General features: G+C 39.3%; 1 protein-coding gene across 1 annotated transcript in view; it reads left to right on the top strand.

Moving 5' to 3' along the window:
- Positions 1 to 25,430, top strand: part of LOC145351497 (PH and SEC7 domain-containing protein 2-like) — a 124,881-nt gene that overhangs the window by 34,075 nt on the left and 65,376 nt on the right. Inside the window, exons 4-7 of the mRNA XM_080201096.1 lie at positions 11,959 to 12,153; positions 14,739 to 14,819; positions 19,229 to 19,341; positions 24,018 to 24,076. Of these exons, the coding sequence (XP_080057222.1) occupies positions 11,959 to 12,153; positions 14,739 to 14,819; positions 19,229 to 19,341; positions 24,018 to 24,076 (448 nt within the window). The remainder of the gene's footprint in view (positions 1 to 11,958; positions 12,154 to 14,738; positions 14,820 to 19,228; positions 19,342 to 24,017; positions 24,077 to 25,430) is intronic.

Raw genomic sequence — 25,430 nt, 5'->3', positions numbered from 1 at the left:
ACGACACACTTTCTGATATCTGTATATTAAGGGTCTGGTACATGTGGGATTAATTTGGGACTGAGTACAATACCACCCATATAGTGCTGTAAGGTAGCAGGTGGACAGAGCCATGTGTATCAGTAAGCATGGAGAGAGCTCCTAGATGGTATCCTTAAAAAGCTCCAAGGTAATGAAGTCATGGAATTAACCTACATATGACTCTAAAAACTTATTCAGATGTCCCAAACTGTAACCAGCACCCAACTGTAACCAGCATCCTACAACAATGTTCACTGTCTAGCTTTCCCATTGGCAGCGTATTTCTTCAGCAATGACTCAGCAGAGGTAATTTTATATTTAAAGAATAACTTGCTGGCTTCTCATGGGTGTCATTCTCAGCTTGTTCCGAAGAACAGGTTAAAATAGTAGCTGGATTGATATGGGATGCTGGCGGGTGATTTTAACTTATTAGCATTTAATCACCACAGTTGTTTTTGTTAAACTTCTTTGACATTTGCCAAGGAAGATAAAGGAAAATGTAATAATGGTGTCTATTCCTTTGAGATTTTTCAGGTAGAACCAGAGGATTAATTATTTCAAGTGCTTGCATTTGTTTTTACACTCTATTTGATACTATTTCTTGCAAGTACATATTTCCCATTAGGAGAAAGATTCAAATATACTGAACAAATGAATTAGAAGCTGGAAAAGGCTATTTGGCCCCTCGAGCCTGCACCATCCTATAAGATCAAAGCTGATCTGATTGAGGACCATTTTATATCTGTCCTCCATAACTCTTGTTGATCAAAAATCTAAAAGCCCTGAATATGTTCAATGAACCAGCCTCTACTGCTTTCTGGCAAAGAGAATTTCACAGACTACCGAACTCTAATGTTCAAACTGTGTCCCTTAATTCTAGACTCCTCCATGACTGGAAATATTTGTGTGTAACTACCTTGGAGTGGCAATCAACATTAGATTGCTCCTCTGTGCTTTAATTGTAATTACCATTTGTGGATTTTCTTCCATGCTTGTCTCACTCGTCCTTCCAACTCAGGCCAGGCGAGATCTAGTCCTCTAGATCCAGAGCTGCAGTCCAACAGAATTAGATTGAAGAAGGACAGACCCCTTTTTTATGACACTTAACTGCCATAAACCAGGTAAGTTAAAAGTCCAATTGAAATTGCCAAGCCAGGGAGAACGTAAGTGCATAGGGTTTCATGGGGGGGGTGGGATTTGGGAGGGTGGGAGTGGTAGGAAATACCATGGGGAGTTACATAGAAACATGGAAAGTAACAAATTAGAAGCATCAGTAGGTCATTCAGCCCTGCGAGCCTGCTCCGCCATTCATTTTGATCAAAGCTCATCATTGAATTCAATATCTTGATCCCCCCCATATCTCTTTATCCCTTTAGCCCCAAGAGCTGTATCTAATTTTTTGAAATCAGACAACATTTTGGTCTCAACTACATTCCGTAGTAGTGAATTCCACACATTCACACCCTCTGGGTGAAGACATTTCTCCTCACCTCAGTTCTAAAAGATTTACCCCTTATCCTCAAACTATGACCCTAGTTCTGGACTCCCTCACCACTGGAAGAATTCTTTCAGAATCTACCTTGTCTAATCCTGTTAGAATGTTATAAATTTCTATGAGATCCTCTCTCACTGTTTGAAGCTCCAGTGAATATAATCCAGCTGAGTTAGTCCCTCCTCATACGACAGATCTGCCATTCCAGGAATCAGCCTAGTAAATCTTCGCTGCACTCCCTCTATAGCAAGGACATCTTTCCTCAGATAAACACACCAAAACTGCACACAATATTCCAGATGTGGCCTCACCAATGCCCTATACAATTGCAGCAAAACATCCCTATCCTGATACTCAAATCCTCTTGCTATGAAGGCTCACATACCATTTGCCTTTTCACTGCATATTTGCAGTGACTGATGCACGAGGTCTGGTTGAGTACCAGCATCTCTCAATTTACATCCATTCAAATAATAATCAGTCTTCCTTTTAACTGCTAGCAAAGTGGATAACCTTGCATTCATTCACATTATACTGCTTCTGCCACACAGAGGCCCAACACTCAGCCTGTCCAAATTGCGCAGAAGCATCTTTGCATCTTCTTCACAGCCCACCCTCCCACCCAACTTTGTATCATGCAAATTTGGAGATAATACATTCAGTTCCCTCTTCCAAATTATTAATATATAATGTGAACTGTCGGGGTTCTAGCACCGATCCCTGCAGAACCCCACTAGTCATTGCCTGTCAATCAGAAAAAGAACTGTTTATACCATTTCTTTGCTTCCTATCTGCTAACCAGCTTTCTAACCATCTCAAGACACTACCTGCAATCCCATGTGCTTTATCTTTATATAGTAGTCTGTTATGTGAGACCTTGTCAAAAGTCTACTGGAAGTCTAAATAAATTACATCCACTGGCTCTCCTTAGTCAACTCTACTAGTTACATCCTCAGAAAAGTTCCAATAGATTTGTCAAGCAAGATTTCCTTTTGTAAATCCGTGTTGGCTTTGTTGATTATAATGCCGAGTTATGAAATCCTTGATAATAGACTCTAGCAACTTACCCAGTATTAATGTTAGACTCACTGGTTTATAGTTCTCTGTTTTCTCTCTACCTCCCCTTACATTAGTTACCCTCCAATCTGTAGGAACTATTCCAGAATCCGAAGAATTTTGGAAAATAACCACCAAGGGATGTACTATTTCAAGGGCCACTTCCTTAAGTACTCTGGGATGAAGATTATCAGGTCCTGGAGATTTATCCATCTTCAATCCCATCAATTTCCTCAAAACTATTTTTCCACTAATGCTGATTTCCTTCAGCTCTTCACGAAAACATGTTAGTCCCAGAACTTCTGATACATTATTCATGAAGCAAAGTGCAAACTTAATTCCTCAGCCACTTCTTTAGTGCCCATTACAAATTCTCCCATTCCTGACTGTAAGGGACTTACATTTGTTTTTGTCAATCTTTTTCTCTTTACATATGTATCAAAACTTTTACAATCGGTTTTTGTGTTCCCTGCTAGTTTACTTTCAAAAATTATTTTTCCCTTCTTAATCAATCCTTTGTTCCTCTTTTGCTGAATTTTAAACTGCTCCCAAACCTCAGGCCTATTGCTTTTTTTGCCAACTTGTATGCTTCTTCTTGAACCTGATACATCTCTAACTTCCCTTGTAAGCCATGGTTTGGCCACAATTGCCTTACAACTCTTGGTCGTAGTTAGTTAGGGTTTGGGAGAGTCCCCTGCAGGGGTGGGGTGAGAGGTTTGGGTGTAAGGAAGGTCCTCTGCTAGGTCAGGGATGTTGCAGGAGGCGGAGGAGGAAATGGGGGGAATCCCATGGCACTGGTCATTCTTGGTTTTTACAACTGTTACCCAGAAGGTAGAAAAGGTTTTAATTTTAACTTTTTCTGGGCAATTATGTGTAATATAGCCAGAATCATCTGAGGTTTGTGATTTAAATCGTATTTTCTGATGGCTCCCAGCCAATTGCTCCTGGAGATTTGTGCCTCTTACCTCTGAAGTTTCCAGACCTACCCAATCTGACACTGTGAAGCTCAGAAGTTATGAAATTGTCCCAACATCCATCCTTTCAAGTCCCCTCTGAATCTTATATGTTTCAATAAGATCACCTCTCATTCTGCTAAACTCCCAAGGGTAGCATCCCAACTTGCTCAATCAATCAAGTTAACTTCACTGAGTTGCATCTAATGCAGTTATATATTTTATTAAATAAGAAGTTCAAAACTGTACACACTACTTCAGATGCAGTCTCGCTAAAGGTGCTACACAGCAGGCACAACACTTCACCGTTTTTATACTCTATTCCCCTTGCAATTAATATCAACATTCCATTTGCCTTCCTAATCACTTGCTTTACTTGCATACTAATCTTTTGTGATTCATATACCAAGGCACCCAGATCTCTATGTTGTTCAGAATTTTGCAGCCTCTCCCCATTCAAATAATCTACTGTTGTTCTGCTCTTTGTGCTAAAGTGGACGAGTTCTCAGTTTCCCATATTATTCTGCATCTACCAATTCTTTCCCTGTTTGCTTAACCTATCTATATCCCTTTGTGAACTCTTGATATCCTCTTAGCTTATTTTCCTACATATCTTTCTCATCAGAAAACTTAGCTACAATACATTCGGTCTCTTCATCCAATCATTGAAACTAATCGTAAATAGTTGAGGCCCCAACACTGATTCTTGTGGCACTCCACCAGTAACAGCTTGCCAACCTGAAAATGACCAATTTATCCTTACTCTCAGTTTCCTGTTAGATAACTGAAACTCTATCCATGCTAATATATTATTGAATCATACTGCCTAGCCAAAAATTGAGAGCATGGAACACTAAAAGAAAATCTGATCAGAAACATAAAAACATAAAACATAAACAGAAACATAACTAAAAATCAGGTAGACAATGTTGGCCGAGTTGCAAGAGTATTTACCATGTACCTGGTGGATGGTATTCTCACGTGTGGTGATGGTATCCATGTCGATTATCCGGCATGTCCGACGACGAAGGGTACTCTGTCCTCTGTCGTCCAGTACTTCCCCGGAGCAGAGAAGCTACGACATCTTCTCCGGAGTCTTCAACATATCATTGATGAAGACAAACATCTCGCCAGGGCTATCCCCACACCCCCACTTCTTGCCTTCAGACAACCACACAACCTCAAACAGACCATTGTTCGCAGCAAACTACCCAGTCTTCAGGAGAACAGTGACCACAATTCCACACAACCCTGCCACAGCAACCTCTGCAAGACATGCCGGATCATCGACATGGATACCATCATCACACGTAAGAATACCATCCACCAGGTACATGGTAAATACTCTTGCAACTCGGCCAACATTGTCTACCTGATACGTTGCAAGAAAGGATGTCCCGAAGCATGGTACATTGGGGAGACCATGCAGACGCTACGACAACGGATGAATGAACATCGCTCGACAATCACCAGGCAAGACTGTTCCCTTCCTGTTGGCGAACACTTCAGTGGTCACGGGCATTCGGCCTCTGACCTTCGGGTAAGCATTCTCCAAGGCGGCCTTCACGACACACGACAGCACAGAGTCGCTGAACAGAGGCTGATAGCCAAGTTCCGCACACATGAGGACGGTCTCAACAGGGATCTTGGGTTCATGTCACACTATCTGTAACCCCCGTGACTTGCCTGGGTTTGCAAAACCTCACTTACTGTACTGTCTGGAGACAATACACATCTCTGTAACCTGTGATCAGTGCTCCTTCCACTCACATTGTCAGCCACTTCAGGTCTTGAACAGCAGGTTAGGTGTAAGGATTTGCATTCTAATCAGTAATCTCTAAACTGTCTGTGCTTTATATGCTCTGTCTGAGGCCAGAACTCTCCATTCACCTGTCGAAGAGGGAAACCTCGAAAGCTTGTGAGTATTATCAAATAAATCAGTTGGACTAAAACCTGGTGTTGTCAGACTTTTTACCGTGGCAAGTTAGGCCATTCTAAAATGGTCTGTATTTTCAGGAAATCTGTGTTTAAAGACAGGAGGAGAAATGCTGAAGGCACCTCTATTTAAGAATTTCATGACTTTGACAGCCAAGAAATCATCTTCCTAGGAGAAATAAAGGAAAAATAAAGCTCTAATGTTAGAGTGTTAACATTGATGTAAGCAGGCTAGACACAGTAGCTGGTGTCTCAGTGTTATCTGTCATAGCTTCATGGCTGAATGAAATGACACTGCTACAGTCCTCCATTCGACTCCAAGGATCACAGGAAGATATTGCAGATTTTTCAGTTCCATTTGGGGCAGGCTAGAAGAAGCAGAAACAGAATGCAGCAAGACAATATTCTAGACCTTTATTGTTTATTAAGGAAAGAGTGCAAGAGAATGAAGCCACTGTAAAAGCAGATGATCTGCTGGAAAAAGAGGTTCTGGACTTTACTACAATTTCTGACTCTACTACCAATGATCTTGAAGCTGTTGTTGCCTCCTTCAAGGAGAATTTCCCTTTTGTTGCAGAAAGTAATAAACAGGTGAGAAGTTTCTGCCTATCTACTCTATCTATGCCCTTCATAATATTATACATCTCAGTCATGTCCCCCCTCCATCTCCTCTGTTTGAAGGAAAACAACCCCAGGCTTTTCTGTGATTATCATAAGAAAATATCTAACATTAAACTTCAATGGTACTAACTGTTCACATGTCATGAATTCCAAAATTATGTAGAGAGTGAGGTCATTCTTATTACAAAACAGATATGTGACCCATGACAACATACCAAAATTCTTATGTGGACCACTCTGAAAATTATTATCCACCCCTAAGTTTGATACAACTGAGGGGCATTTCAAAGAACATTTAAGAGTCAACCACATGTGGGCCAAACCTGGTAAGGATGACAGATTTCCTTCCCTAAATATCGTTAGTGAACGAGGTGGGCTTTTATGACAATTGACAATGGTTTCTTGGTCACCATTACTGAGACTAACGTTATAATTCCAGGTTTAATAATTGAATTTAAATTCCACCAGCTAGCATGGTGGGATTTGAACCCGTGTGTGCCCCCAGAGCATTAGCCTGGGCCTCTGGATTACTAGTCCAGTGACATCACCAAACCTCTCCCCTATTGCTTGAACTGAAGCTATTTGAACTGAACCTTTATAATAATTATAGTACAAATATGTCTGCAAAGCATTTTCACTGCTGCACATGCTGGTTCTCTGCAAAGCCATGGAGAGGAGCAGCAAATTGAAAATGCATACAAAGTGCATGTTTCATTTTAGCTGGTTCCTTCGTGCAATGGGATTTGTAGAGTGATTAATTGAACCAGTTAGTATCTGCCAGACATACTTAATATCACAGGACCAAAAGTCACACAATCAAATTGTGATGTCACTGAGTAGAAAACGATTGAAACATATTAGCTTAAGCGATGCCATCTATTGTTTTTATACAGTCTCCATCATTATAAATGCTACTCTTCTGCTCCACCTTTTATTTTCATTGCAGATACAAAAGCATTTGTCCTTCTTAAATACATTTACAGATATGCTTTAGTTTTAATTTGTAAATTTCTTTGCAGCATTACACTTATCAGTATCAAAATCAAGTAGTGAACGTATAATTAATTGCAGCATCGTTTTCCATTGCTATGATCGTGAGTTAGAACTGAGCAGTGTCTGGTTGAGTTTATCATACCTTTTACCAGTATCCAGAGTCCGTAGACTGTTGAGGAAGTGCCATCTTATATAAAATTTGGCAGACAGTGTAGCTGCAGATTTTGTTGGCTGAGCCACAGAGTGGCACTGGTGCTCCAGTTGGAGACGTTGTAAGCCAGTTTAAGATAGAAAAATTGATGTTGATGTGAGAGACAAAGAGGCAAATAGCAGTCAAGAAAGATCAAAGCATTAAGTATGGTCGGAAAAGTTGGAGATATATTTTGCTATATCCTGTTCTCCCAGGGTTTGTCGAGCACTGGCCTTGAGAACAAAGGTTACGGATCACAATCTTTCAAAGAGTGCACTCAAGCTTTAATCCTTGAAGATGGAGAAAATGAGCTTTAGTGAAGAAGGAGAAACCTGTCTGCAGTACTTTTGTTGCAGCATCTATCTTTGAACGTTTTTGATGATTTTGAGGCTTGATTTGCAGTTCCTGACTGAGTTTAGTATAGCTGTAAGTGCCACATCTGAACATGACAATGTTTTGTACGAATTAATCAGAGAGTGATCCATATAAATCCACATGAATTAACTTAATTATATTAGTGAAAGGCTCAAAATGAATTGACACATCAGATTTTGGTCAAGATTTTTAAGTCACATCAGGAGCAGGTTTCATAGATCTATTTTGGGAGTAGGAACAGAGGTAGGCGGAGATGAAAATATTGATGTCGGCTAACGTGCCAGTTTACCAGCACCACCTGTACCCAATCTGCAATGATGTTGGTCCCATTGCTAAATTCATGAAGCACATGTATTGGACATCTAAAGTACTTGGTCCCTTACATAAGAACAAAGAACAGTACAGCACAGGAACATGTCCTTCGGCCCACCAAGCCTGTGCTGACAAATGTCGTCTTTCTAAACTAAAGACCTCTTGCCTCTAAGCAGTCCATATTCCTCTATTCGCTGCCTGTCTGTCAAGATGTCTCTTAAATGTTGCTATTTTATCTGCTTCTACCAACTCCTTTGGCAGCACATTCCAGGCACTCACCACCTGCTGTGTAAAAAAAAAACCTTGCCTCTCACATCTCCTTTAAGCCCCCTTAAACTTATGTCGCTTAGTAATTGACATTTCTATCCTGGGGAAGAGACTCTGACTAGCCATTCTATCTATCATAGCTTTGTAAACTTCTATCAGGTCACCCCTCAGCCTCTGACATTCAATCTCTCTTCATAGCTAATCCCTTCCAAGCCAGGCAACATCCTGATAAACCTTTTCTCTACACTCTCCAAAGCCTCCACATCCTTCTGGTAGTGTGGTGACCAGAACTGTATGCGATATTCCAGATGTGGCCTAACTAAAGTTCTATACAGCTCAACATGACTTGCCAATTTTTATTCTCTATGCCCCGACTGATGAAGGAAAGTATGTCATACACCTTCTTGACTACCTTATCCACTTGTGTTGCCACTTTCAGGGAACTGTGGATGTGTAAGCTTTGATCCCTCTATATGTTAATGCTTCAAAGGATTCTGCCATTTATTGTACCCTTTCCTCCTGCATTAGACTTTCCAAAATGGATCACCTCGCATGTGTCTGGATTAAATTCCATCTGCCATTTCTCCACCCAAGTCTCCAGACTATCTATATCCTGCTGTATCCTCTGGAAATCTTCCTTACTATTCACAGCTCCCCAAATCTTCCTGTCGTTCACAAACTTCTTAATCAGACCACCTACATTCTACTGCAAATCATTTATAAATATTACAAACAACAGGGGTCCCCTGCAAAACGTGATCACAGGTCTCCAGTCAGAAAAACAAAAATGTAACGATGACTGGCTGAGTTGAGAATAATACAGTTTATGTTTTGCTAACAAGATTCATGGCAATTCAAAGCAGGCACAGATTTTTCCAGTTAATTCTAGTATTGACACTATCCAATTTCTTTTTGCATCAATGATTTTTAGGATTCCCCAACCGATTTGCCAATTCTCAAGTTTTTAAATCAAAAATGGGTAAAAACAATATTTTTATGTTCCATTTGGTGTTCTACCTGAGACCCAACCAAGATGTTATGGGTTTCTGATATGGAATATCTGGAGTATTAACACATATTTTCAAGTTGCAATTAACCTAAAGGTTTTATGACTTTAGTTAGTTTATGGTCTGAATTTTAGAAGATTCTGCTTCTAGAAGCCTGGTTAGCTTATTTTGTATTAGCCTTTTACCAGCATTCCATTTAAGAACTGAACTCCATTTCATTTTTCCAGTTTTCAAGATGAAATTCAATCTTAGGTCATTTCGCCATATAACCTTGAAGGCACCCTTCAGTCAGTTAATGGGACACTGTTCCTACAGTATTGTACAAACAAGAGAGGTTCTGCCGTTTGAACCATAACAATTATTGCTGCTGAGAAGTCATTTCCAGTGAAGTACTTTGTTCTGTGCTGAAGATGTGAAAAGCACTGGTTATTTTCTTGTGTTAGTATGTTAAGCCAATCAGTTAATCAGGTGCAAACGTGATATCCATTTACACGCACAATGCTTACAAATATTGGCCAAAATTTTCCGGCCTACTACTGCTACAAGCGAGGACAAAGAATTTGGCATTCAGCCAAATCTCCGTTCACTGCAGCGGGACTGGAATTTTATGACCATTGAGTTTTCCTATAGGTTATGTAAATTTTGCATTAATATGATCAGTATTTTTATTCTTGTGCAGTTGGTCAGGAGGCATTTTTTTGCCAAGTGTATTTGCTACGCCCATAACGTTTGGGCAGTTGCTTTTTGAAAGGAAATTCTTCCTTTATGCTATCTGGAAAGAAAAGAAGGAACAGAGGAGGGGTGTCAGGTAGATGTGGCTGCACTAGAGAGAGACCGTAGTGTCCACATTTACAGGTGTGACCTTGTAACTGAATACAAAGATTTAAGGCCAGGAACATAAAAGTGCATTTATATAGTGCATTCAATAGAGAAAGTATCACTAATATGCTTTTCATAATAGGGAGGAAAAGTAAAATGAGCGGTGATGGAGTGATCACTAAGTCTTGGAGAGGCCTTCAAAAAATTGGTTGAAAAGTTGATTTTTGAGAAAGCTTTTGAAGGTAGAGAGAAAAATGGAGAAGGAGGCAGTTCATACAGGGAGATGATTCCAAAGAGTATTATCAAAGCAGTTGAAAGCTCTGCTACCAGTGGTGGAACAAAGGAACAAGGAGATGCAATAATGACCAAAGTTGGAAGACTGAAGGATACAGCATGGAATTAGAATTGGTTGAGGTTGCAGACCAGATATGGACTGCTGTTGGAGAATGTTGGACACACTAAGAATTCTCACAACACTGTGTTTACCCCAGTCCAACGCTGGCATCTCTACATCTGGAGATTGTTGGATACAGGGATTTTATGATGAGGATGATAAAAGGTCTAGATAACTTTTGTAAAAGATAAAAACAGTTCATCTCCATATGAGGTGATTTCCTTTTAAGCTGTCACAACCCTTAAAGGTACCAATAATCACTTGACAGATGTGCTAATTAGCTTTCAAGCACTAGATTTAAGATGAACCTGTAAAAATTATGCAGGGTCAGCATACCAACAGGTGCTTTAACAGGTGATCGACACCGGAACAGAAAAATCTATCCCACTGCTTTAATCCTTTTTTCTCTTCTCATAGAATCACTGAATCCCTACAGTGCAGGAGGAGGCCATTTGGCCCATTGAGTCTGCACCAACCACAATCCTACCTAGCCCCTATCCCTGTAGCCCCACGTATTTACCCTGTTAGCCCCCCTGACACTAAGAGGCAATTTACCATGACCAATCAACCTAACCATATCTTTGGACTATGGGAGGAAATCCTCGCAGACATAAGGAAAATGTGCATTCTCCACACAGATAGTGACCCAAGCCAGGAATCGAACCTGGGTCTCTGGCACTGTGAGACAGCAGTGCTAACCACCCGATCTATTGCTGCCCAATCTATATTTCGATCTATTGACAATGTTTTCTTCCAGATTAAACTGAACTGTTCTAAAACATTTCATATTTTAATTGGAGAGTAAACTATTTGTCTTTCATTGTGTCTTTCTCAGTTAATGAAATTTGCTTTAAAATCAATTGATTCAGAAAATGGAGATAGTTGATTAAATAATTTCTGTCACTGTCCACCACAAATAATTCATTATTTCATTAATGTGAAATCCAGTTGCATTGTCCCAAACGGAATTGTCAAGGAACTAATTGTACAGAAAATAAGGAGTGGGGGAGGTAAAAAGAGGGCTGTCACAGATGGGAGCAAGACCCCTTCCCACCTTTCAGCCTCAAGGTCTGAAAGAGCAGGCTTTTCCCTGCCCATCATATTACGGCAGCAGAGGTAGAATGAGGCCATTGACTGTCCATTTATTGGACCAGATAATTTATTTTTAAGTGTCACAATAGGCACAAGGGTGGGTGAGCTGGCCTTACCCACCCATGGTATAATGGAGGACAGTTCAATGGGTGCACAGCAAGGTAGTGGGGTGGCACCCATTCTATTGTACTTGTCCCCCTACCACCTGCAAGTATGCTAGTGGGAGCCTGACAAATCCCCCTTCAAATGAATGTAAGTTGTTGTTACTAGCAAAGGACAGGTTCTCAAAGCAGCTGAACTGTTTCTATTTATGACGATAATGCATCCATTGTTAAAAACATTTCTACTCTAGTTGTATGGCCTGTTAAATTTTGAAAAAAATCCTCCAATGTGGAGTTGTACAAAATAAAGTCTTTATCTTTTGATTCTAGCGATGCCAACTTTAAGGAAGTCCTCTCTGATTCTGATTCAGAAATGGACAGTACGGAACACCTTGACCATGGGAGCACTGACACTTTGGCTAATGGCTGCAAAACAGATATAGATCCAGCAAAAAGACTTGCCAAGCGACTGTACAATCTTGAAGGGTTTAAAAGATGTGATGTGGCACGCCACCTTGGAAAGAAGTAAGTTTGTGCATATTACTGGGAATTCATTTTCATCATTGGTTTACTAACTGCTTCCACCAAGTATTAGAATCGATATTTGAATGAAGACAAATACCACTGAAGTTCATTTAGAAGTGGACCCATTCATTTGTGCTATAACCATTAACTATTTGCATTAAAGCCAAACTGCCTTGTTTATTTTGGGCAGAAACAGCTGTAATAAGAGTCAGAACATTTCTAAATTATTGAGAACAGTTTGGAAGAAGAGTCATTTCACAATTGTTTTTCTCTCTCCACAGATGCTACCAGTCCTACTGAGTATTTCCAGCACTTTCTGGTCTGAGCCACTCAGGCAGTAAAGTAGATTAAAGTTGTTAGCTTTTCCTTTGTCACAGTATCAATAATATCCTGAAAGTGACTGCACAAATTTTTGACTGATTGTCATTGACAGAGAACTCAATACCTTTTCTTCACCTCTCTGCAATAAGAGTGAGAGAGAGAGAGTTTCATTAAGATGAATCACTCAGCAAAAAGGGAATGGAAACAGAGAAATTTTACTCTTATATTACATGGTACTGGCCATCACATTAGGCAGGCAAATCACATTCGCACAACTGCGCTCACTGTTAGCAATGGGGATTGTAGTATATAAATTCTGCCCTCATATTTCAGGGATGTAGTACATCAGACTTGTTATAAACAGTCGATCATTCATGTATAATTAAATGACAAAAAATGTATTAATTACACCTACCAAACTCTGGAGTCAAATTACAGATATGATTCAATAACTTCAACACTCTGGAAGCATTAAGAAGTCTGAGAAAGATTTGTGTATCATTGGTAGGGCAAAGCTGCAACTTGAAAATAGCATGGTGAACTTAACAGGAAGAAATCACAACAGCTGCAGCTAGAAAAATAAACCAATTGTTCGTGCAATGAGGCATGTCTGGGTAAAGAACAGTGGGGAAGTGTGGCAGGTGGATCTGAAACATTTTAAGGTGTGAGAACAATGCTAAACCAAGACAGATGTGGCTGTAAAAGAATGTTGTCCTCTCAAGGTAAAGCAAATCTGTAAATCAACTGAATTGATTTAAATACAATGTTAAGGTCAAGACAGATAAAATAGCATTTTCCTAATGTAAACGTTATGTGGAAGCAGAATGCAGCTAGAATAGATTGGAAAAGCAAAATATTTCAGTATTTGAGCAATCCAGCAATATTTTGAAATGAGCAGTTACTCAACAAGAAACAGTGATATGACTTTGTTATGAATAATTTGGTTTCCTGCCTCTTGATTCCCTTGGTAGACTCATTAACAGACATCTAAAAGCATGGTATGTGGACGCAATGAGATCTTGTTTAAAGGAAAGTTGAAATGTTAAAGAGTTGGATTGAATGAGAATACAGTGTTGCAGTATAGTTCCAGTAAGCTTTCAAAGGCTTATTGCATAACTGTGTGCCAGAAAGATTTACTGCCAGAGGGCAGGTGCAGCCATTGGTAGCAGTCTTCACTGAAAGGTGATTCCGTGATGCCAATGGGGACAGCCACGAACCAAGAGCATGTCTCAGGTTTTTTTTTACATGTTAGTGGATATTTAATATTTAATATTTACATATTAGTGGATATTTGCTGCTGATTCCACAATTTCTCAACATGCACTCCTTGCAAATTCTGGATCATGCAAGCCAGCCAGAAAATGTGCCGCTGATCTTAACTGGAGCCAGGATAAAGAAGAACTTGTTCTTAACTAACGTTATGAGTGCTGATGCATTGTAAATTCAGGGATAAAATCCGTTAGAATATTTTCATTTTGTTCTAAGTGTCTCAAATGCTTGTGATTGCCAGCTGAGAAATAGCACCTTGGTAGAGAGTTAAAAGCTGATAATATTTTAGGAAAGGACCAGGCAACATCATTATCACTACTGTATGGGGTAGGGGGTGGGATATTCTGTTTTTTTCAGAGTGACAATAGGCTAGCCTTGCACCTGCACCAGGCCACTCCTGTTTCTCTAACTGTCCATGGCAGTATGCATTGAAGCATTATCCTTGACACTTTAGGCAAATATATTGCACAACATACCCAAATTGAAACAAGTGGTTTCAGGCCCACTCACAATGTTTAGGCTGCCATGCCAATGAACTACCAAGGAACACTATACTGTTGGAGATTCTGTCTTTTGGATGAAACAATAAACTGAGGCCCCAATTGTCCCCTCAATTGGCTGTAGAAGATCCTATGGTACTACTTTGAGGAAGATCAGGTGATTTCTGCATAGTGTCCTGACCGATATTTATTTCTCAATCAACGTCTCAAAATCAGATGATCTGGTCATTTTTATATTGCTGTCTGTGGGATTTTTGTGTAACAACTCCTTATAGCACTACAATATCTACACTTAAAAATGATTTGTTTGGCTGTGAAGCACTTTGAAAAATGCACGACTTTCTTTCTTGCATCATCTAGTAAATTTGCACTGTACCCTGTTAACGGACAATATATCCTTCCTGAGGTGCAGTGCCCAAAACTGACCAAGCTACAGCTATCACATCCTCCTCTTTGTTTCCTAATCCAATAATTTGGTATTTCTTTCTTTTTTAGCAATGATTTCAGCAAGCTGGTGGCCGAAGAATATCTTAGTTTCTTTGATTTCACAGACTTGAATTTGGATAAAGCACTTAGGTGAGCAACAGTTGTAAGATGTAAGTATAGCCAAATCTGTTTTGTCAAAATAGAATTTTGTTTTATACGTTCATGGGATGTGGGTGTTACTGGCTGGGTAGCATTTATTGCCCATCCCTGAGGGCATTTAAGAGTCAACCACATTGCTGTGCATCTGGAGTCACATTTTGGACAGATCAGGTAAGGACAAGAGATCTCCTTCTCAAAAGGACATTAATAAACCAGATTGCTTTTTATGACCATTGATTCACAGTCATCATTAGAACTTTAGAATTCAATAAAAATCTTGAATTAATCATGGTGGATTCAAACCTTGGTCCACAAAGCATTACACTTGGTCTCTGGATTACCAATCCAGTCACAATATGCCACTACCTCTCCTTATTTGGTTAGGATAAATATGTTTTGTTAATAAAATATTTATTTATTATAAGAGGCATGATGCAATTAGCTATTGGTATTGTTAAAAATAAGATTTATGTTGCACTATTTTTATAAACTTTACATGAAGCTTTTATGCAGAAAAATATGTAATACATCTTAATATGATTATTGTGTTATTTCTATGTAATGACAAACAATGTTGGGCAAATTCTAATATGTTGACAAAGGGGTATTTCATACCACAGGTGGGCAGAATGGGCTTTTCAGTTTATCTTTTTTTTCTATGATCGTTTGGGTGCCCATGATCCTGGTGCTGTCTTCAAAAATTATACAAGGGTCAGAATTTTACTGGTCTGCCCGCCATGGAAATCGGAGTGGGCAATGGATGTACCATGGAAAAGTCCATAGACCTCAAGTGGGATTTTATGGTTTTGGGGCAAGCAAGGCCATAAAATCTTACCCAAGGTTTCGAAGAGATAAACCATGAGACTATTTCCATTGGATAGCCAACAGTAATGAGAGGACTGAAATTTTAGATAACCATGAAAAGAAAAAGGAACAGGTGAAAAAAATACTGACACAGAGGGAATTAGAATATGGACTTCTCTGCCACAAGTTGTTTTATTCTCAAGGTAAAGCAAATCTATAAATCAGTTGAGTTAATATAAATACAATTTTAAGGTCAAGACCGATAAAATTGTATTTTCCTAATTTTGTAAAAGTTATATCAAAGCAGAATGCAGCTAGAATAGATTGAAAAACAAAATGGTTCAATATTTGAGCATTCCAACAATGTTTTGAATTGTGCAGTTGTACTTTCCTCTAAAAGGCAATTGGTTAGTTGCTTGAAAAAGAGGAATGCTAAAGGGTATGGAGATCAAGGAGTAGAGTGGGATTGAACAAGATTGCTCATTTGGAGAATGCCAGCATAGATTTGATGGCTAAATGGCTGTCTTCTGTGCTATAATAATCTTTGATTCAATTTCACCGTAGTGGGAATCGTGGAGTTTCCACTTGACTGTGCTGGTTTTGTTTTTGTGAAATCCCCTGATACTGGCAACTGGCACAAAGGATTGCAGAATTTTAAACACAAATTGAGTTCAATAATCTGATTTTTATAAACATCAAACTGGAGGCAGGCTCGGTTAACGAAACTAACCAACCCCCAGGATGAATTAATAACCATTGAGAGTTTCTGCAAATGCATTTGTTTCCAGGCCTTTGAGGTTCCAAAAGTTAAAGTATAGCTTTGGGGTGCAAGAACACTAAAGACAATGATTCTCTTTACTGCTTTAGAGTTAATACCATAATTTAATGAGAAAATAGACTAGTATTTTTTAAGTTATTTTCAGCAATATAAAATCAAGTTGCTCACAGGTGGATTGACACTGTGACTTTACAATATTTTACTTTTTCAGCTGTGTTAATGAAATATTACTAAATTACAACTCTTAAACATGTCAGGAATTGTTTTAAAGCAGAAGAAATACATTGTAACACACTACCCGATTTGTGCAATGTTTGCTTTTGGCAATGTGTAATTGTTAAGTTGAGCAGAACTTCAGGGAAGATACGGGGGGGGGGGGGGGGGGGGGTGGTGGAAAGCACTCTTCAAAACGGGTGCAATTCAGTGTCCTCTTTGTAGCAAACTGGCAAATACCTCCTAGAACTGAAATTCTATCCCTTGTTCCCAGTATCTAAAGTTTTGATCACGTTGTAGTTCAGAATGTGCTCTTAGTATAGCTTACACTAGGTTTGGCCATCTTTAATTAGAATTGTAGAAATTTCAGCATGAAATTGCCCATTTTGCTGATGCAAATTCCCATTTAGCATTGTTTACACATTAGCCCAATTCTCTGTACTCTCCCCATATATGTCTTAATACTTTTTCTCCTTATGCTTATCTAATTAATTCTTAAATATTATTACTTATACTTGAGTAGCCATATTGCTGACAGCTTGTGTATTTGTGGACTCTGCTGTCCACATTCCTGTGACATGTTTGTCAGTCAACAGTTAACATTGAAACTGTCAATGTATGTGCATTTAGTGTAGGAATTACCACTATGTGCCTGACAACTGCTTAATCATTGGCCAAGCAGTTAATTCGCTTAAAATATGTAATGCATTTTTGCAGTAACTGAAATTTATAATTTTCAAATTAACATTTTAGAAATTTGAAATATACTATATTGCTGTGTGATTAAATTTTTCTGTTGAATTATCTTTTGTGTCTTTTAATGCCTTCTTTAAAGTTCTTACTTCAGGACCTCAGTCTGTCACATAGATTTTCAGTGGCCTTTCAGTGATGGAGACAGACGTATTTTAAAAATAGCACACTCTGATGGCATGCCAGTCTTCCGACGTCTCTGTGACGCAATGAAAGCTTTAAAGACAGAGTGGGAAGGTGACAGCAACCCATGCAGTCCCATTATCTTGCTGTTAATCTCACTGAAGAGCTATTTAACAGCCTGGAGAGAGACAGAATCGGATCTTTACAAATAAGAATGGAAGTGCAAAAGGTCTAGGGCCATTAGTTCACAGCTGTTGGGAGCACAGTGGGGAGCCATTATTTATTGTGGTTGCTGATTAAAAATCATTTACAAGAAAGGATAATCAAACTTGGGTGCTCATACAGAGACAAAAACTTTCCATTGCTTAAACAGAGTGGATTAAGTGCCTGACTAGTGGGTGTTTGTGCATTTGTTTTGAAGGCAGTTCTGGCTTTCTGCCCTTTCTTCTGCCTGCTCCATTCATCCAAGCAGCAGCAACCCCTGTTGTGGCTGCTGTTCCCCTTTGAAAATTGTCCTTCAGAACTAGTTCCCACCTTCAGGCCACGTCCACTCCACCAACTAGGTTCTGAACTCACTTCCAGCCTAATTAGGGCCTTTACCTTTAGAGGCTGTGTCATGCCATTGATGTGATGCAGAGGAAAGTGATTACTTATCTGCAAGGACTTGAGGTCTGAGATTCCTTGCTTTTGCCAAATGGCTTTTTACTGAAGTGGAGGTTAGTTTGAAGTAGTTCTCATTAAAATATTAATATTCTCTATTATGGAGTGCTCAGTCAAACAAAATCTCTGATTATCATGCCTGTGACGAGTGACAGCTGTTTCTCTTTCTGACTGTCAACAAAGATCATTTATTGTCAATGGATTTCTTTCTCTTTAATTGGTAGATTGAAAACTGAATTTTTAAAAATCCTTATGGTATTTTAAGGGTGCAGTTTTCTCTCATTTAAAAAAATCCTGGAAAACTATGGCCATGAATTTATGACTTCATTCCACCCATTGATTGGTGTGGTAAGGTGGTAAAATTGAGTGAGAGGCCAAAAATCAGATTTGCATTTGGTATTTCGTCACTCGCAATCTTACTGGCCCTGTTTTGCTAGCGAGATCAGCTTCATGCCCAAAAAGGGCAATGAAACTCATTTAAATATTAATGACATGCATTACATGTCATTAAGTGAGTTCCACACAGCATTGTCCAGTCTCACTTACACTTACCTCTTCGCCGGTTGGTCCTCTTGCAGGTGACAAACATTGCTTGTCTCCACCAGCAGAGACCAGACGTGATGGCCTTGCTGGGGATCAAAGGTCATCAAAGTCCCCAGGTGGTTGGAAGCGTGGGTGGGCAGTGCTCATGGTACAATGAGTGAGCATCAGGGTTAGGAGATGGGCATGGGGACATTCAGGGTGGACCATAGGGTCATGAGGGGGAACCTATCAGGAGGGTCATGTTGCAATGGGGGGATTACATTATCACTGAAGATGGGGGGAATGGGGGATGTGTGTAGTAGGAGGTTTCCCAATTGACTGGGAGATAGGGGCATCTGAGCAATGGGGAAGTTTCAGCAATATCTGCAATCCACTTGTATGCAAATTATGCATCCCTATGAAAAAACCAGAGTTGTAACATAGAAATTGTCCCCACCATAATCTGTTTAGAAGCAAACTTGTACTTGAAAGGAGTATTTACTTTTGTTGATTAATACCTAATTAGTTCTTGTTTCCCTTTTGCCAATAGGAGATTTTTGAAAGCTTTCCCACTGATGGGTGAAACACAAGAACGAGAGAGAGTTCTGATTCATTTTTCGAAGAGATACTGCCAATGCAATCCTGACTGTATCAATTCCGAAGGTATAAAAATTGCAATTAAAAGGTGTCGTTACACATAAATGATTGATTATTCGACATTGTTTATTGGTATAAGTTTCAGGAAAGAGAAAATGTATTTAAAGGTACTTAGCCTATATTGATTGCAGTTATATCTCTGTGGCAGATTCTGACAAACTTTTTTAGTGTCTCCTAAGCTGTATTTTACACAATGAGAACACTCCAAAATGTTGCAGTTAAAATCAGTAATGTTTTATATAAAGACACCATTCCATGTGGATGATATTTATCTGTCTTAAGTGTGAGAATGGAAAAGAATGTGTTGCACCATGAGTGCACAGATCTATGAGAGCCTGCAAAAACACTTCAGAAATAGGAATTTGGCCAGAGTGGAAGTCTGGTGAAGCAGGTGAAGGTGGAACCTTAAATCAGCAGCCAACAGTAAATAATCACAGAGGAGGAAAGAGAAAAAGGTGGCACCACAATCGATACAGAGTGAGGTACTGCAGAACCTGTGGAAGTGAAGATAAGTGTATGGGAAACGGGTTAGGTATCCCTTTTGTTTGATTAGAATCTGTAGGGGTTAATGTTAAGCTTGCATTAGTGAGGATTTAACGTTACTTCAGGTAAGTGTAAATCAAAAGTAAAATAAATGAACTAGGTGATTGAAATCAATACTGCAGTTAAAAATACTAATAACTGGCCAATCATGATGTAATTAATCATTGTAAGTAATGACTAATGTAAAGGAATGTGAAGTTGAGGTTAAAATCAGATCATTATGATCTTACTGAATGATGGAGCAGGCTCATTGAGCTCTGTGAAATACTCCTGCTTCTAATTTGTAAGTTTGTATTTTCAAATCAACCTGAATCTGTGCATTTGATAAATCCAGATCTCAAGTAACCAATTTGTTCAAGAAATAAATTACAGATAACATCCTTTAAAAATTAATTCATCTGTAAAGACATGGCAGTGCAGCTATTATGTCAGAATTGTAGTTTGTGGGAGTTTTGGACAACTCTGTTCCAAATGGCACATCTGCCTTGAACCTCAGTCATTGAGTTGGAGTCTGAGCTAGAGATAGCACATCACAATGAGAAGGAAAAGGAATTGCTGTCTAAGTTTCTCCAAAATACATTTACATATCAAAGGAAAACCTTAGTACAGGAAGACGAGAGTTTGACTGTCAGTCAGCCAGGTAAGGGTGATCATAAGTGAGGTAGAAAGCAGGATTTGCAACCAAGCATTTCGGCATATTACGCATGAAGATAGGAGAAGGGAGATGGAATATCTGTACAATAAAGTCCCATCATTCGTGACTTCCTCTTTCACAAATTTGCTTATCTACAGAAAAGACTTCGTACACCAGTTAACCCATTGCAGGCCCAAATTCACATATCAGCAGTTTAGAAAATAGAAGCCAAGATGCCAATTATAACGTGCACTCATTGTGCAGTATGCAATTTTCGGTGGAGAAAGCAAATTCGTGAAAGAGGAAGTCACGAACGAAGAGACTTAACTGCAGTTTCATTATTTGCAAAGTTTTGCAGGAATGTAACTCCCATCAACGGCAGGATTTTACTAGTTAAAGATAGGATAACGACAGTTGTAAAAAAGAGTGTAACTATCAGTCATTGCAATCAGAACCAATAGAGATTAAGATAAGAAGGGATCCATCACCCTAATAGGGATGTAGTGTCGATTAAATGGTGCATGGGAATTGGAGAAAGAAATATGTAGGTAAATCTGAGATGAGTAGCAGGTTAAGGATAATAATCGTTTCAGCCATCTTGAAGAAAATTAGCTTTTTATATCACTCCTGTGAAGGTGTATGTTATATGAAAGACATTATATAAATGCTCATGGTTGTTGTTGTAAACTGGCAAGAATATGTTGTGAAAGAATAAAAGTGAATCATGCTTTTAGTGTATGTGCAGGAACTCCTTTCTGACTCAATGTGTTAAGACGTCCAACAAGAAAATAATCACTGCTGGATCTTATAATGGATGATGAACCAGAATAGATAAAACTAGGATTAGGAGAACTTCTTAGGAGTAAAGGTACAGCATAATAAGGTTTAAGATTAATATTGAAAGTAACATTTAAGAGTAAGAACGGAATTTTACGAGATTTTTTTTGAAGTGTCGGGAGGGTATGAAACTGGGAGAGTTCCAGATCCATTTTTTGGGCACATTTTCAGGCCCAATTTTATGCACACAGTCTGCAAAGCTTTGGACTTGTCTGTTTCTGGCCAGAGAGGCTTTGGGCAGGGCTTAATGTGCCTGACAGCCTGTAGAGGGAGGCCGTGTGCATGTGAAGACCTCTGTTGCGCTGCCCCCCCCCCCCCCCCCCCACCCCCCCAACCCCCGGGACACTATGGGGCAATTAAGCATAGCCAATTCACCTAACCTGGACATCCTTGGACTGTGGGAGAAAATCAGAGCAGTCAGAGGAAACCCATGCAAACACGAGGAGGATATGCAAACTCCATGTAGTCACCCAAGGCTAGAATTGAACCCGTTCCAATAGATGATAAAAAAACAAATTCAGACGAAATTAAGTTCAATCTACAGAAAATAATCTCGGAGAAAGTTTTGAAAACAAACGGCAAACTCTCTACAATTTGAAATATTTCAGGTATTGGGACTATTCGGAGGTGCACTGACAGTGTAAATCTTCCAGAAGGCAGTCAGTTAAGAGGTCACTTCCGCATTTGCTGTCTAATTAAGGAAGGCAGCTGTATTCCTGAGGTGGGAGGCCAGTCAAAGGGTCCATAGAATTCAAAGAATGAAAGCCCCACCAGGAGATGTGGCTGCTGCTGAAGCAGGTCAGGGACAGTGAGGTTGCCATAAAACGAGGGTGACTTTTGAATCCTGCTGAAATGTGAATATGCTGAAAGTTCACAGCATTTAGTGCCATTAGTGTGTCGTACAATCCCTTCCTTAGTAATAGTCATGGTCTTGTCTGTGTCATTTCAATTTATGCAGCTTCATAATGGGGCCAGTGAGATGAGGGACCAATGGCAATGATCTGCTGGTTTGCTGCAGGGACACCACCTACCAGTGACTGCCTATCTTCTGACTCAGCAGGTGACTGGTCTGACACTGAGAATCCCATCGACACCTGCATCCTGGCACTAAGTGGATTATTGACTTACCAAAATTGGCTACTCACCACTGCCAGCTATGTAGCCACTGTTGCTTAGAGCCTGCCTTTAGCAAAATGATTTGGAAGCAGACACCCAGCAGGGAGCCAACTCGCTATCAATTTTTTACAATTTTCTCTGTCCTACTTTCAAACTCGCCTCCATAAGGCTGTGAGGTTTCCACCCCTCAAGACAAAAAAAGAAAAGAAATCTTTAAATGGGAGCCCATTGAAGTTCAAGAGAAATGTATTCTGTTAAAAGCCATAAAAAATTGGGAGTATCATAAATAAATGGAGAACTAAAGGAAAAATTGGATCTAATGAGAAACATACTACAGGAGAGGGAAATAAATGAAATATGAAGAACTTAGGGGAAAAGTTTAAAAAATATCAACATAGGAAATAGGATATAGGAGCAGGAGTAGGCCATCTAGCCCTTCGAGCCTGCCCCGCCATTCAATAAGATCATGGCTGATCTGAAGTTCCACTTTCCTGCTTTCTCCCCATAACCCTTAATTCCCCTGTCTATCAAAAACCTATCTACCCGTGACTTGAATATATTTAGCGAGGTAGCCTCCACCACTTCAACGGGCAGAGAATTCCAGAGATTCACCACCCTTTGAGTGAAGAAGTTCCTCCTCAACTCTGATCTAAACTGCGCCCCCCCCACCCCCCACCTGGAAGTTTAGGAAGGCAAAGAACAGTTTCAAATTAAATGATCAAAGTGTTTAAAAAGAAATGATAATGTATGTTATTGGCACACCAATAACAAAAAGAAAATTAAAATATGAATTAATAGATGAGCAAGAAAACTGATAGGTAAGAATTAAGAAATGGGAAACATCGACTAACAATTTCACTTCAATTTTTACAGAAGTTAGAAAAATAGACATTTCACCAGAGAATGAGCTTAAGAAGAATATTGATACTGTCAGGATAGAGAGGAAAAAGTAATTGACAAACTAACAAACTTGAAAGAGTACAAAACCCTAAAACCCGATGGTATACATCAGCAAGGACAGAAAATCAGTGATACTGCTGATTGATAATAAAGTGAGCCAAATAGAACTAAGGTCATCTTGGAAGAGTGTGGTAGACAAGCTAGTCTTTAAGGTATCAATTTAATCAGTTAGCTGCCACTCCACAACCGTTCAATGTCCTTATTGTATCCTTCTAGCATCTGGATGCTGCAGAAATCTACTGGACTGTCACTCTCTTGAGGATGCTCTGTAGCTTGTGTGAAAATTCCTAAAGTGTGTTAGAAATGCAAGAAGTGAATTCCTCTAACTTGTCCACCATCTTAACCACATGCATCAAAAATCATCTCCACTGCCTCTATATGAGATCAATATTCTCTGTGTTATTCTTTTGAAGACCACACTACTAATGTCACAATTACAATTAGCCTTGGAAAGTAGCACAACTTTGTATGTTACTGAAACATGTGAGCATGTCCCATGCTGTGAGTTGATTTTAATTCGCACCAATATCAGAAGGTTTGCGTTATAGCATTTTATTTCGATGTGCATAATTATAATCATTTTTTGTTTTAGATGGGTTCCATACATTAACCTGTGCACTAATGCTTTTGAACACAGACCTTCATGGGCATGTAAGTACATTTATTATTTTACAGATGTGATCCTCACTCTTCAATAGGAATTACATAATAAGAATAAAAATTCTGAAAAAGTACATTTTAATTTCAGCAAAGGGAAATAAACACAGCATATTGTTTAAAAAGTTGATCACATTAACCATTTCTCAGCTGACAATTACAAATGATCATTCTTGTTTCATGAAACCTGAGCATTAAAAATATTTTTCAAATTCATGTGTAATTATTTTTCTTCACAGCCCATCCTTGTTTTCGTTAAATATAACCTCAGATTGAGAATCAACATATTTACAAGTTCCAATAATAAATGAAATTGCAGGCCGAATCTCCTCACTTAAGTTCCTGCCGGAATGGCAGGATCATTTTTAGATTGGGAAACAAACTCTGATTTGTACAGTTTGTGGTTGCTGTTTCCCAGAGCAAACTAATTCTCCTCCTGCCTTTGGGTTCCAAGGCCAATCAGGGAGGATGGTCAGGATTATCACGCCTAAAGCAGCAATGAAGGATATTGATTTGAAGAAAGTGGAGGAGTCCACCCTCAGTATGAGTGCCATGATGTTTCAGTCATTTGTACTGATAATCACATCACTGAAAGTGTAGCCTAACTTATGGAGAAGTGTATCAAGTGTACCTTGGCCCGTACCAACTGCCTGCATGCACTGGTTGCCAATCCGCATAACCAGGATCAAAGCACTGCCTTGGTGACTGAACTCATATGAGCATGTGCATTCATCCACCAGAATTCGTCTGCCATGGCATCTTGTGGCAGAGCAAGGGAACGTGTAGCCTTTCTCTAGCTCTGCTTGCATTATTTAGAAGTAACTACACAAAGATGAGGTCTTAATTACACAAAGAGAATAATCTGGGTACCTATAACATTGTTTCATGAGCATTCCATTGTTGCCCTTTATTTGAATAAAATATTTTTTTGTTAACAAATGATTACCATATCCTCACTTTATGGATTTGCCCAGTGACTGGTCAGTTTAATTTTGATGAATGGCATGAACAGCTTTCATAAGAGAACTAGATGTGAATGGATGGGTGGCTTGTGCCTGTAGAAAGAAGGTTTGCTGGTGTTAAAGTGGGTTAGAGGTTTACCACAGGGATTATAATCAGAAGTTTTCAATATTCCCAGTACTTCTCAAGTCAAGCCTGTCTGGATGAGGGCATTGTGAGTGTCTCTGCAAGTGGATCTTTGGCTGCAAGCTCCAAAAGCACTTTCATGATGTTCTTTCTCCACCTCTTAATCTTCTCTACAGTGCCGTGTTATGAAGGACACAGCAACAATCAACGACACCCTTGTTGGGCATATTGAAGGGCACATCCAAAGCAGTCAAGGCATTGT

The sequence above is a fragment of the Carcharhinus amblyrhynchos genome, chromosome 13 (genome assembly GCF_965287045.1).
Source record: "Carcharhinus amblyrhynchos chromosome 13, sCarAmb.v2.hapA, whole genome shotgun sequence".
Taxonomy (NCBI): Eukaryota; Metazoa; Chordata; class Chondrichthyes; order Carcharhiniformes; family Carcharhinidae; genus Carcharhinus; species Carcharhinus amblyrhynchos.
The sequence above is the reverse complement of the archived record's forward strand: the minus strand, read 5'-3'. Positions and strand labels throughout refer to the sequence as shown.